General features: G+C 40.5%; 1 protein-coding gene across 3 annotated transcripts in view; it reads right to left on the bottom strand.

The window, feature by feature from the left end:
- Window positions 1–1888: 1888 nt before the first annotated feature.
- TOP3B (DNA topoisomerase III beta) overlaps window positions 1889–11929 on the bottom strand; it is an 82481-nt gene continuing 72440 nt past the window's right edge. For all 3 annotated transcript variants that reach the window (XM_063173494.1, XM_063173495.1, XM_063173493.1), the window contains exons 3-17: window positions 11795–11901; window positions 11307–11381; window positions 10202–10398; window positions 9420–9576; window positions 8217–8330; window positions 7222–7312; window positions 6804–6958; window positions 6524–6629; window positions 6045–6191; window positions 5500–5673; window positions 4549–4677; window positions 4211–4360; window positions 3690–3790; window positions 3250–3451; window positions 1889–2408 (exon numbers count right to left, since the gene is read on the bottom strand). In XM_063173494.1, the coding sequence (XP_063029564.1) occupies window positions 1927–2408; window positions 3250–3451; window positions 3690–3790; window positions 4211–4360; window positions 4549–4677; window positions 5500–5673; window positions 6045–6191; window positions 6524–6629; window positions 6804–6958; window positions 7222–7312; window positions 8217–8330; window positions 9420–9576; window positions 10202–10398; window positions 11307–11381; window positions 11795–11901 (2387 nt within the window). In that variant the 3' untranslated portion in view covers window positions 1889–1926. The remainder of the gene's footprint in view (window positions 2409–3249; window positions 3452–3689; window positions 3791–4210; window positions 4361–4548; window positions 4678–5499; window positions 5674–6044; window positions 6192–6523; window positions 6630–6803; window positions 6959–7221; window positions 7313–8216; window positions 8331–9419; window positions 9577–10201; window positions 10399–11306; window positions 11382–11794; window positions 11902–11929) is intronic.

Below are 11929 nucleotides of genomic sequence, written 5' to 3'. Positions count from 1 at the left end.
CACTGTCCATCCCTCCTATGGCTCCCCTTTCAGACCCTTCCCCATCCTCGTGGCTCTCCTTTGCATGCTTTCTAATAGCTTAAGGTATTTTTTACATTGTGGTGCCCAAAACTGCACACAGTACTCAATGTGAGTACTGACCCAGGTGAGTGGCTTTTCTATCCTAAAATACTTACTCTACATTATATTATGAAGAATTACACACCCTGGCAAATCATGCGTGGAGATACACACAAATAGGAAGGGTGCAAAGAAATTTTACAAGCAAAAGTTTGTCTGCAAATAACCAAAGTAAAAGCCATGCTTGGAGGAAGAGGAAAGCATTCCAACCCAGCTGGGAAGCCATGGAGAATGACCAATGCCAGGTTTCCCACGGTTCCAGGATCATCTCCAGGCATTACAGAAATCCCAGCCAGCAGCAGCAGCCAGCTGGGCACACAGGTGTGTTCAGAGCAGCTCCTGGTGTACAAACCAGGCTACAGCTAAGAGAGGACTTGAACAACTGAATCAGTACAAGCACCCTGGAAGCTGTTGTAGTTTATGCCAAGACCTATGACTCCAAGGCACCACATCAATTTGATTTTTAAAACAATGGCATAGTTCCCATGAAAAGAAGCTATTTGCTTCAGCCTACTTTTACCAGAAAGAACTAAAAAGAACTACAGAAAAAGAAACTTCTACCCATGGTTAGATCTTCTAAGCAGTACTGTAAAACACAGTTCATGTTTGAGCTGTAAGTGTATAAACAAACATTTGATCAGAGGAACAGGCTTGGTGCTGTGGTATTTGGGCTGTGTTCTCTGGTTCAGTAAATGCACACACTTTGCCAACTAAAACAGCAGAGTTATAAATTACCTTTGTAGGGACTTGTTTTACCTCTCTGTTGCCGATGCATCCCATGTCAGGTCACTCTCTGCACATTCTGAGTTGAAATTCAGCAGCCTTTGCTCCTCCCATCTGAATATAACTAGTGCTGAAACTGGTGACACAAACTGTACTTGACCAGATGACCAGACATGCTCAGCCATGAGCCCATGGAAAGAAAGGAGAGAGTATTTTATATATTTGTACAATGAGATTTTGCAATGTGGCATCCAGTGCTGCAGTGGTTAGATACAGCTCCACACCAAAGCACGAGGACACGCTCCTTTTGACACCAAAACTAGCCAACACTGAAATGACAATGCCAGGAACAGACAGAACAAACTGTACTTTGTCAGACATGATCTGCTGTGTGACCACAGAGGAATAAACCAGCATGCATACTCAATCTGTCTTCCAGCAGCAGGAGGAGGTCTCATTTCACTGGGCCCCATTAACTGTGAGATACTAACTTGTCTGTGCAGGCCATAATTTGGGAATCACTGCTCAAGGCAGATATTCCCCTTCACATTTATAATTTCCATTTTGTATGTCTGTTGGCATTATTCACTTATGCAGCAGAATGACAGACTTAAAGCAGTGCTCTTGCTATTGCATATGTAATTTAAAAATCTGACAGCTACTAATCATTTATTATTTTTGAAGATTCAAAGTCAGATGAAGCAAGTCTCATGCCACACTTAAAGCCTATGCCACTGATCTTAATCAGTTCTTATATTCCTGGCACTAGCATTGCTGACAAAGGCCCCAGAAATGTCAGAAGAGACATTCCATTTCCTTTCTATTAGCCACAGTTAACAGTCCAAGCAGACTTCTTGAGTCTCCCTATTGTTTGTGAGCTCTAATTGTATCAATGAATCCCAATTAAAAGCTTAAAGGCTTACTCAGTTACTGACAGATCATCCAGAATAGTTTGTTTTGGGAGCAACCTAAGGTGTTAACTGTTCTAAGAACAGGAAAGCAATGAAACATCAAAGATCCTTAAAAAAGAACTCAAAGAGAAACACATTTTTATAAGAAGTTTATTTTCCTGCTGTGTAGCCATTATACAAAGTAAGCAGCCAGAGCTGCCATTTTGTCCTTGGGTTTCTTTGGGTTGAGCCTTCCTCCAGGTCTCCGGCCTTTTCCCCTTCCCCGCCCCTGGCGCTTCCCCTGTCCCCCACGGTGCATGGGGTGCCTCATGGCCGCGTGTTTCAGCTCCACCAGGTCCTGAAACACGGGGTCACAGAACACACAGCCTGAGTGCTGGGTCTCATCTCCAGGTAGGGGGGATTTGGCTTTGTTAAAATCCACGTCCACGAGCGCTGCCTCGCACAAGTCGCACGTCTCGGGCGACACCCGCACCTTGTGGGCGTTCTCGAAGAAGTGCACGACCACGTTGCATTTGTTGCAGGCCATCTTCCACTTGGGGCCCGAGGTCGAGTCCAGCACCAGAACCCCGTTCTCACACTCCACACACTGCCCAATTCCAAGCATGCTAAGGGAGTGCTGGCACGTGGGGTGGGTGCACTCATTACAGCCCATTCCTGAGGAAGAAGAGTGAAACCACACCACCCTTCAGCTCACTACCCAGTTTGAAGGAAGTGAGACACAGAAGCCAGAGACACTTGAGTATACTGTACATTTTCTAAATCACTGAAGAATGGAACTGCTCCCAAAATGGCAACTTGCCTTTCACAGTTTCAGAATAATCCCCTGCTGAAAAATTTTCCTGTAATGGTTTTCAGAATTGCCATATACTGCCACTGTACAGTACAGGCAGTTTAGACAGATTAGCGATGAAAACTCATTACATTTTCAATTAAATGTATGGCTCCTGCCTAACTGTTATTTTATACTTGAACTACTCACTGTTGGTCCAAGATATTTTTAATTAAAAGATGGTAATAAAAAGATGCTGAAAAGCTTCAGTGCACTACTTAAAGTCTCAGTCCCACAGTCACTAAACTAACTGCAAAGTCTACCTCTTTTTATATCCTTTAACAGCTTTTAACACATCGTTTATCTCTATCAGAACATTCCCAAGACCTGGTCTTTGTTTATACTCCTATCCAAGCCTACTCAAATTTGCAAGGCATCAGTATCTTGGTGTCTTTCACTGTATGCTGAGTATTGTGAAGGTCACCTACAGGGCATGCAGGTAAATTATTTTTTACTTCTTCAAATGAAAAAAAACCTTCAAAAATTTGTTAACTAATACATTTTGGTCAGTAAGTTTAACATGAATTTTAGGTATCCAGAGCCTAATTTGAACAGCACTTTATACTAAGCAACACTGATTTTAAAACTCCTAAAAAGCCCATTGTATAGACTGTACCTAATTTATTTCAAGTGAGGATGATACCTACATGTTTGCACAGCTCCTACCTTTTTTCATGTCCCTGAAGGGAGGATGATTGTAACAGTATGGACACAGTGGATAGCTCTTTCCTCTGGACCCAGATGACCACAGCACCAGCTCAAAGTCATCCAGGGGACAACGCAGCTCCTTGTAGAGTTTAATGGTACCATTCTGGGGGAGGCTGTAGGTGTCATCACAGTGAGAGCAGTGCAGGCGACTCGGCTTGGCCTGGAAACAGAACACAAATCTCCTGAGCAACTGCAGGGTCAGCAGAGCTTAAAACTTGTGGTAAACCCAGCTGGAGCTGCTCTCTGGTTTGTTCCCCAAGGCAAACTCTATCAGCCTTTTTGTTTTAGAAAGGAACTTGTGATGACCACATTTGAACTGAAGTTCAATAATAGAAAAGAAGTTTATACTCAGTGTGCCAGCAAATGAAATTCCAGTCCCAAGTATGAGGTAAACTGACCTGAATGTACTTCATGAATCGATGGCATTTACCACAGCGGGAAAGGGGTTTGCCTGTGGCAGCCAAGGGTGAAAAAGACACTTCCATCAGTTCATCCATACCTGCAAAAGGAATAATCACACTTAGATTAGAATTCTAGTTCTTAAGAGGAAACTTTGCACAAAATCACCTCTAGACCTGTGAAGAAGTGAGAATGAAAATATTTTACTCACAATGCTCTTCCTTGTCTACAAAGACAAATACAAAGCATTTTGCACTGAGCATGCACAAACATACAGGTTCAGCTAACCTCAAGTTTTCAAAAATTCACCACTGCACAGGCACAAAATAAACCTGAAGTAGAGTTTTGGAGACATGATTCAGTCCACCTCCCTTTGGAGAGCAAATTAATTTGACTGGAAACTTCCAGTCCTGGCACAACTTTTCAGAAAGCCTAAACCTCTGAAAAGGGCCTAATATATAAATATTTTCTATGCAACAACTAAGTAATTGTAGGGAACTTCACATGTAGAAAGTTTTACCTGCAATAGAATCCACAAAATAGTGAAATTTCCTTTTGAAAATGTCAAGGGTGTGCTCCAAGACCTGATGATAATTTGCTTTACCCAGAGCTATTAAGTTGAGTTGCTTCTCTACAGCACTGCGGATTGTAGGAAGAACCAGTTCTGCATCTAACAGGAAACCAGAGACAGCAGCAATGAAAGGTCAAAAATGGAGGTAGGAAACCATTCATACCTAAACTGACATCAAAATAAGCATTATTTGAGACAGAAATGTTACTTAGACATTGACATCAGCCGTTGATATAGTAAAGGGAAAGGAAGGGAAGAGGATGGAAAGGGAAGAGCATTTAACTGACCTATTTTGTAATAACCATGAACCAGAACAATGCCAAGGTTTGTAGGCTTCAGTCTCCGACCACTCTCCACCGTGACATAGTTTCGCTGGCAAATGTTGTTAATGTGGACTGGAATACTGGCATCAGTTCCTGCCACACAAAGGAAAACAATATATCCACACTGAACAAAAACGAGTTTTCAACAAATTACTTGTTTCTGGCTTCTCTGGTTTAATGTCAAATTACAGAGCTCCTAAGACTGCTTAAATTCAGATACCTCCTTACTGTTACCCAACTTCCAGTGCATAACTTCTCCCTCTCTAGTAACTCTGATGTTCCTTTGCAATTCTGGTAAGTCTGAAACATATGGTTTAACCTTAATCCTTTCATCTCTTCCAAGGAATTACTATTGGGAAGACACCTATTCTCACAGTTATTTACTCTGGAAAAACACAGTAGAGTAAGAGACTGTGTTTGCTCTGATGGGGCAAATTAATGAAAATACATTAAAATAAACAAGTCAGACTGATAAAGGAAAGTAGAATTGTGGTAAATTGTATAATAGGATACAGAAGAATTACTGAAGAGAGCAAAGCTAAAGCAAGTGTGAAGACAAGAAATCATTCCTAAGAATGAGGAGGTGCTTCCTTCCACACATCAACTCTTTCTGACAGAGAAGTGACAGGGATGTGTTATGAAAGGATACTGCTTTGGCCAGAAATGTTTGGCCAGAAATCAGAAACTGCTCAAAATAAGGATAAGAAAGGGAAAGGAACATGGGGGAAGAAACAATCTACCATCTGCTGAGGGGAGCTATGGGCATGGTGGTTTAAAGGGAAAGAGATGATCACTGTACATATCCAAATGAACACTGAGAGCTCATCACTGACACAGACAGTGCAGAGGAGTGACTCAGACTCTGCACTCTTGGTGGAGGTACTGCAGAACAATGGAAGTTATGCAAGTTCCTACCAATGCCATGCTTTTCCATCAGAGTGATCAGTTCTGCTTCTGTCAGGTAATCAGGAGGGCTGGTTTGCTTTTCCAGTAACTTTATTTCACCAACTGGAAAAAGATCTCCTTTCTCACAGTGGGGAAGGCTCTCTTCTAATGGGATGCTGTGCCATGGCATAATTTCTGTGAACCCTGTAAGTAAAGAAACAACTTGCCAGTTTACCATAAAAGTCTCAGTAGTGCTGCTGCATTGTTTTTACAGAGGCACAAGAATAAACTTCTGCCTTTGTGTAATTTATCCCCTAAAAGGCATTTGCAAAAAGACTGGTCTTCACACCGGCAAATGTGGCATTAAATCTTTCAGACTACTACATGAAAAATAACACTTTTTCTATCATAACTGAAATATGAAAACTAGGACAAGATTTGGTCTCTGGTTTTGAGAGCTCAAAAAAGTCTTCACAATTGCAATTGTCCCCAGAGCTTCACTTTTATATCCATTCAGTGTATTAATGAGGAAAAAAATTAATCTGCAGCTAATACTTTCTTCTGATTTGTCTTACCTGGTGAAGTTACCACCTTTCCAACACAGGTAAATCTTTCAGGGCCAATACTGAAGGAAATGGTGGTTTGCAGGTACTTGCAGTCAGCACTGACAGTGGCAATGAAGTGCCGAGTGATGTACTCGTACAGTCGCCACCCGTCTCCACCTGGGGAGAAACAACACCTCAGCCACCAAATATAACCAAACTTCAGTACTTGGGAGCTGCTATTCTGGGACAAATTTCTCCTAGAAACATAGGTATTAGTTGTTTTCTTTTTCTTGGCAGTACTATAGTCCCAAGGATCAACTGCTGAAGCAGCTCTGAACTTCACTGTCACCAGAAGTTTCAGTGAGGATCAAGTTTGCTCTCTCCTCACTTCTTGCCATTCAAATAATTTTACTTTTTGTTGCATCTCAGTGATTTTGAAACTGGCACCTTACACCTCAAGGGACTGATTTCCTCACACAGTGTCCCAATACTACTGAATTTGCCTGTACCTAATTCTGCTTCTGTTGCAGCTCTCATTGGGGTGATGGGAGGATGGTCTCCTGCATCATGGCCTTTCCTGGGACGATTGATGCCTTCTGATAGCAATACTTTTACCTGGGTGAAGGAAGAAATGGCTTACTCATATCAAATCCATAACAATACAACATAAATAAAAGAAACTAGAGATATTTAAAGTTTCTAAAGGCCTACAGGTCATAATACACCAAGCAAGATCTAGTCTGAAACCAACTAGAGAATGACAGTACAGCTTTTGCTTCATGTACTCACAGTTTCTGCCCAGTAAGGGTTATTGGCTTGTTGCCTCAAACATCCTTTCAGGTCAAAGTTTTCTGGATAATGGGTGGTTTCTGTTCGAGGGTAGCTGATGTAGCCCTGAGTGTACAGACGTTCTGCTATTTGCATGGCATGTTGGGGACCCATTCCTGAGAAGGGACAGGAGAAAACAAAAATCATATACACATCCCTGTGATTATGGTTTGCTGCACCTGGATGTACACCTTACTCAAGTATTTAAATACATTATGATTTGTCCTTTCCATACAATTGATCTTGCCAAACATTTCACTTTTGACAAGCAACTTTCTAAACTTGGTTCTTTGCCCAAAATGATGTATTATTTATTTTGTTTGAGAAGCCAAAATACTTTGCTTTAAAACAGTGTGAAAATCTGAACTTTTGTACCTACCTAAAGCAGCACTGGCCACTCGGAGCATTTCTACTGTATTCAGAGCCAGTGGTCTCTGCTTCACCTTCTCTTTTTTACTCACAGATTCTACCTAGAAAAGAGCATTTTCACAGTAAAACTTCTGACATTTGGTAAATGTATAATTTTAATAATGTCTATAAATATGTATTATAACGTACCATTGTCTATTCTTATAATATCTGCTTTGTTCCCTTAAAACAGTAACCACCAGTATATTTTTACTTCAGAAAATCTGACTGGAGATAATTTTATCAAGTTCTAAAATTAAAGTCTGAAAGTCCCTTTGTGCCAGGACTAGATCAGTCTGTAACTAACTGAGAACACAGCAAGGCAGCTTATTGCTGTCCTTACTTCCCACTTACCTCAGCAGCTCCTACTTTCAGTGCTACAAGGATTTAGTGCTCATTCCAAGCAACAGTCCTAACTATAAGAATGCAGATTTTTAAAAGCTTCAAGCAGTCTTTGAACCTTGATGTCTATAAGCACTTAAATCCAAACACACTGTCAAACAAGTATTGAACAGAGCAGAGTATAAGTTAATTGGCTATAAAGACTGCACCATACACATAATTAAATATTTAACTGCAGGAATATTGCCCTACACATAATTAAATTCCAATTTATTCAATATCTCATGGGAAATAAGAGGTCTGCTTGGAGACATCTGAACAGTATTTCCTAGCAGGTTTAGTAATGAAGAGTTCCTATCATGAGTGATGAGCATTCCCAAAGTCAATACTAAGAAGAGGCTTCTGCTGAGATGACCACACCAGCACAGTACAATCTAAAACAAAAAAAAATCTCTTGCCTTTTACTCTCATTTACATAAAGCTGAATGAAATAAAAATCAAAATACAGATATTCTACACTCCTTAAAAAACGACCAAAAGTCTCAACACACAGCAAATGAAATATTAAATTGTATTTCCTTTAAATGAAATATGGATCTACTGGCACTTGGATAATATTCTTACCTTTGCTTCTTTTGCCATCTTTGTTATGTTCAGGAACATTTGAGCAACCTCACGATCAAACACCCTCACTCTATCCCAATCCAAAGTGAGAGAACTGTCTTTTTCAGGGTTCACCTATTGGTCAAAAAAAAAAAAAAATAGTTCCCACCAACTTTACTCCTACAAGTGTGAGAATGCATATTCCCAAAAAGAGTCCAGCAAGCAAATCCTAGGACACATAGGATTTGTTAGAACAAATGTAGGACAAACCCACCCCAGGACACCAGTGCCCAAACATGCAGTTTTACTCTTTTTTTGGGGGGGCTTTTGTGAAGGGTGGAGCACTTGGGGTTCTGGGGTTTGGGGAATGACCAGAACTATTCCTGACTGAACTGAAATACTGTTCTTGTTTAGTGCTGGGAACAGTAAAGACTGAAATAGGCAGAAATTCAAAGTTTACCATTCTGATTTAGCAGACTCAATCTTTTGTATTAAACTGTAACTAGGTTATGTTTTCAGGCCCATGTACAAAAATTAGTATGAAGTGACCAACATGAGAGAGCACAAACCCCTCTGTAAACAGCACCAAGTGTTTCCTAGCAGGACACAAGACACATCACAACAGATGACAGCAGATGCTAGATTTCACCTTTTTTTTTTACTTTTAAAATACAAAAATGGCAAATTTTTACCATTAATCCCTCATGTGCTTAAAAAATCCTTGTGATCACAAGCCATAAAACCCTGTTGGTTTGCTCCCAGAGCTTGGACAGCAGCAAGGCTGTAAAACCACTCCAAGCTGCCAAAGTACTCTGAGGACTCAATTGCCAATTAACACAATGAGCATTTTATTTGCTTTAAAATTCCAATACTCAGCAATGCCAATGTTTGTTGGCGGGCTAATTAATTCCTGGATTCAAATTAACAACAGTCAGTCCAAGGACCCCAGGGAACAAAAGAGCACCGTTTTAAGCAGGTTTTTTGGCAGAATCTAAGCTTAGATGATTAGCACTGAAGAATTCTTATAAGCAGCAGACAATAAGCACTCTAATGCAAAACTGACATCCTGGAATCTGTTCTTGAGAGTGGTGACACACATGTGAACAGAATGAGAACACATGAGTAAACTATAGGCATTGTGAATTCTTGTCAGCAGCTAAGAAATTATGAATGAACAAAATACAAAAGCACTTCTTTTGTAAAATCAAGTACTGTAAAACTTACTTTAGCTTGCAACACCCAGTAAGTCTCAGGCTTAAATGACTGGATTTTGTCATGCCTCTCAACACAGAATCCAAGTGTTGGGGTCTGACATGGCCCAAAGGAGATGAGGGAGCTGTCTAAATTCCCATATTTTCCCTGAAAATATTTAGTCTGGAACCTAAGAGAAAGGCAAGGGGAAAAAACCAAATGAGAAATGTACACATTAATATCCTCATTCCCATGAAAAGCAGAAGTTTTTGTCATTGTACATGCACAAAATATGAGTAATCTATAAAATCATTCAGGCATTAGGAAAAGATCATTCTTAGAAATTACAGCTAATTATATATAATAATTTTGCCTCACAAGGAGCTGGAAGGGGACACAGCCAGGACCAGCTGATCCCAGCTGAATAACCAAAGGAATATTCCAGATCATGTGACATCATGGTCAGCATATAAAGCAGGGGGAATAAGGAGGAAGGGGGGGAACACTTGAGGTGATGGTATTTGTTTTCCCAAGTACACATAATGGGTGATGGAGCCCAGCTTTCCTGGGGATGGCTGCACAACTGCCTGCCCCTGAGAAGTGGTGAATTAATTCCTCATTTTGCTTTGCTTGTGCAGCTTTTGTTTACCTATTAAACCGACTTGCTCTCAAGCCATGACTTTTCCCACTCGTACCCACCCAGAACTCTTCCCCACCCCAGTGAGTGGTTGGGTGGGGTTAAAACCACGAGGGCACAGAGCCACTCCTGAGCCTTTCCAAAACCTGCAGGCTTTGTCTGCAGGCTGTGCTGTCACCTTGTGAAGGCACAGCCAATCCTGAGATCCAGCTCCTGGCGGGCATCCACGGACAGAGCCTCGTTGCGGTTGGGCTCTCCCAGGTGATTCATGGCGTTGCAGATGTCGGTGTCGGTGATGGAACTGAACTTAGCTCTGTAAATCGTCCTCTCCGTGCCACGGGGCTTGTTCATGACAGGCAGAACAGCATCAAGAACCTAAGGAAAATCACAAGCATACATAAAGAGGACATGAAGGATAAAGGCTTTCTCTCTAAAGATAAAAAAACATTCTCTACAAAATATTTGTTTCTGTGTCACTGCAAGATGTCATGCCAGTACATTAACTGATATTGCAGAGCAGTATTTGTCCATCCACTCAAAAGCATATGAAGAATTAACAAAACTGAAGGGTTCATTTACTATACAGCAACTGCTGGGAGCAAATCAGTATTTTTGGCTAAGGGCAATGACACTCACCAATGCAGCTGCAGCACCTTTTGGCGAACATGTACCAGTGTCTATCTGGGTTTATTCTACTCGTTGCTAAAGCACAAGTAATGATACAGGGGAATGTAAAGAACTTACAACAATCACTTCATAAAATGTGTTTCTTTAATCTAAAGAAAATCTCCAAACAAATACTCTTCATGTAGACTTCTGGGAATAGGATATTTTTAAAAAATCCTGGCGAAGTTTTTGTTCTATGCTGTATGTGCAGAGGCCAAATTTCTGCAGTATGCCTACACTTGCAAGCAGCTTCTGTGCTCTAAGGCATCTAGTTGCTTAATAAACAAAAGATAACAGAGATGAAGTTTTACAAGGACATAAAAATAACTACTCCAGCTGTGGAATACAGACCAGTTCTTGAAGCACTGGAATGTTCTAACATTTAAGAGGCCTGATTGTTCTTCTGAGATGAGCAACACCCCTGAAATTCATTTATACTCTTTAACTGACATCTTACAGAGTTAAAAGCATATGAGTTTTTCCACCAAAGCCCTCTATGGCTTTAAAACTTTATTCAACTTTAGTTTGAATTTTACTGTATACTCATAAAACAATGCATTAGTAGTCTTGTCAGACATATATTACGGTGTTGCAAGTCTTAAAAATGGAAACCTTACTTCAAAACAGATGTTTTCTCCTTCCTTATCACAATCCAACCACAAGACAATACAGTCACAGCCTCTTGCCTCCACCTGTGAGAAAAATTAGCACAGTTCTTCAGCATCTCAAAAAAACACCTCCCTCCTCCCTACCTATACATTTCTTTTTCTGGTTTCAGCAGGTGTGTGAAGTGTGAGCAGTAACCAACACAGACTTATTTTAAAGAAGGCATTTATAAGCTGTGCCTTGCACTGGCTGTTAAAGTTAAGCTGGCATTCAGTGCTCCAATTCTGAGAAGCAGGATATCAACTGTCACAAAACTCAGAAGGCAATGGGAAAAGTAAATTTAACAAAGATTTCAGACAGTGTAAGAACAAGAAAAAAAATTATTTCTACTATGTTAATAAAATAGATCTAACTGTGACAAAGAGCCACTCCCTGGAGGAATTCTTATTTAGGAACATAGAAAATGATAACTCTAAATACTACTCATAAGAAAGAGTACCTGTAAAAACTTCACCATGGTCAGTTTGGGATTAGCTTCTTTCTTTTCTGTGGGAGCCTTGCTGAAAAGTTCTGCTGGATCCACTTTGTCCCAGCTGTTATATTTTCCTGAAAAGCAAAAGTATATTAAGTGGAG

The sequence above is a fragment of the Melospiza melodia genome, chromosome 20, assembly GCF_035770615.1.
Source record: "Melospiza melodia melodia isolate bMelMel2 chromosome 20, bMelMel2.pri, whole genome shotgun sequence".
NCBI classification, from domain to species: domain Eukaryota; kingdom Metazoa; phylum Chordata; class Aves; order Passeriformes; family Passerellidae; genus Melospiza; species Melospiza melodia.
This window is presented reverse-complemented; position numbering and strand designations above follow the sequence as displayed.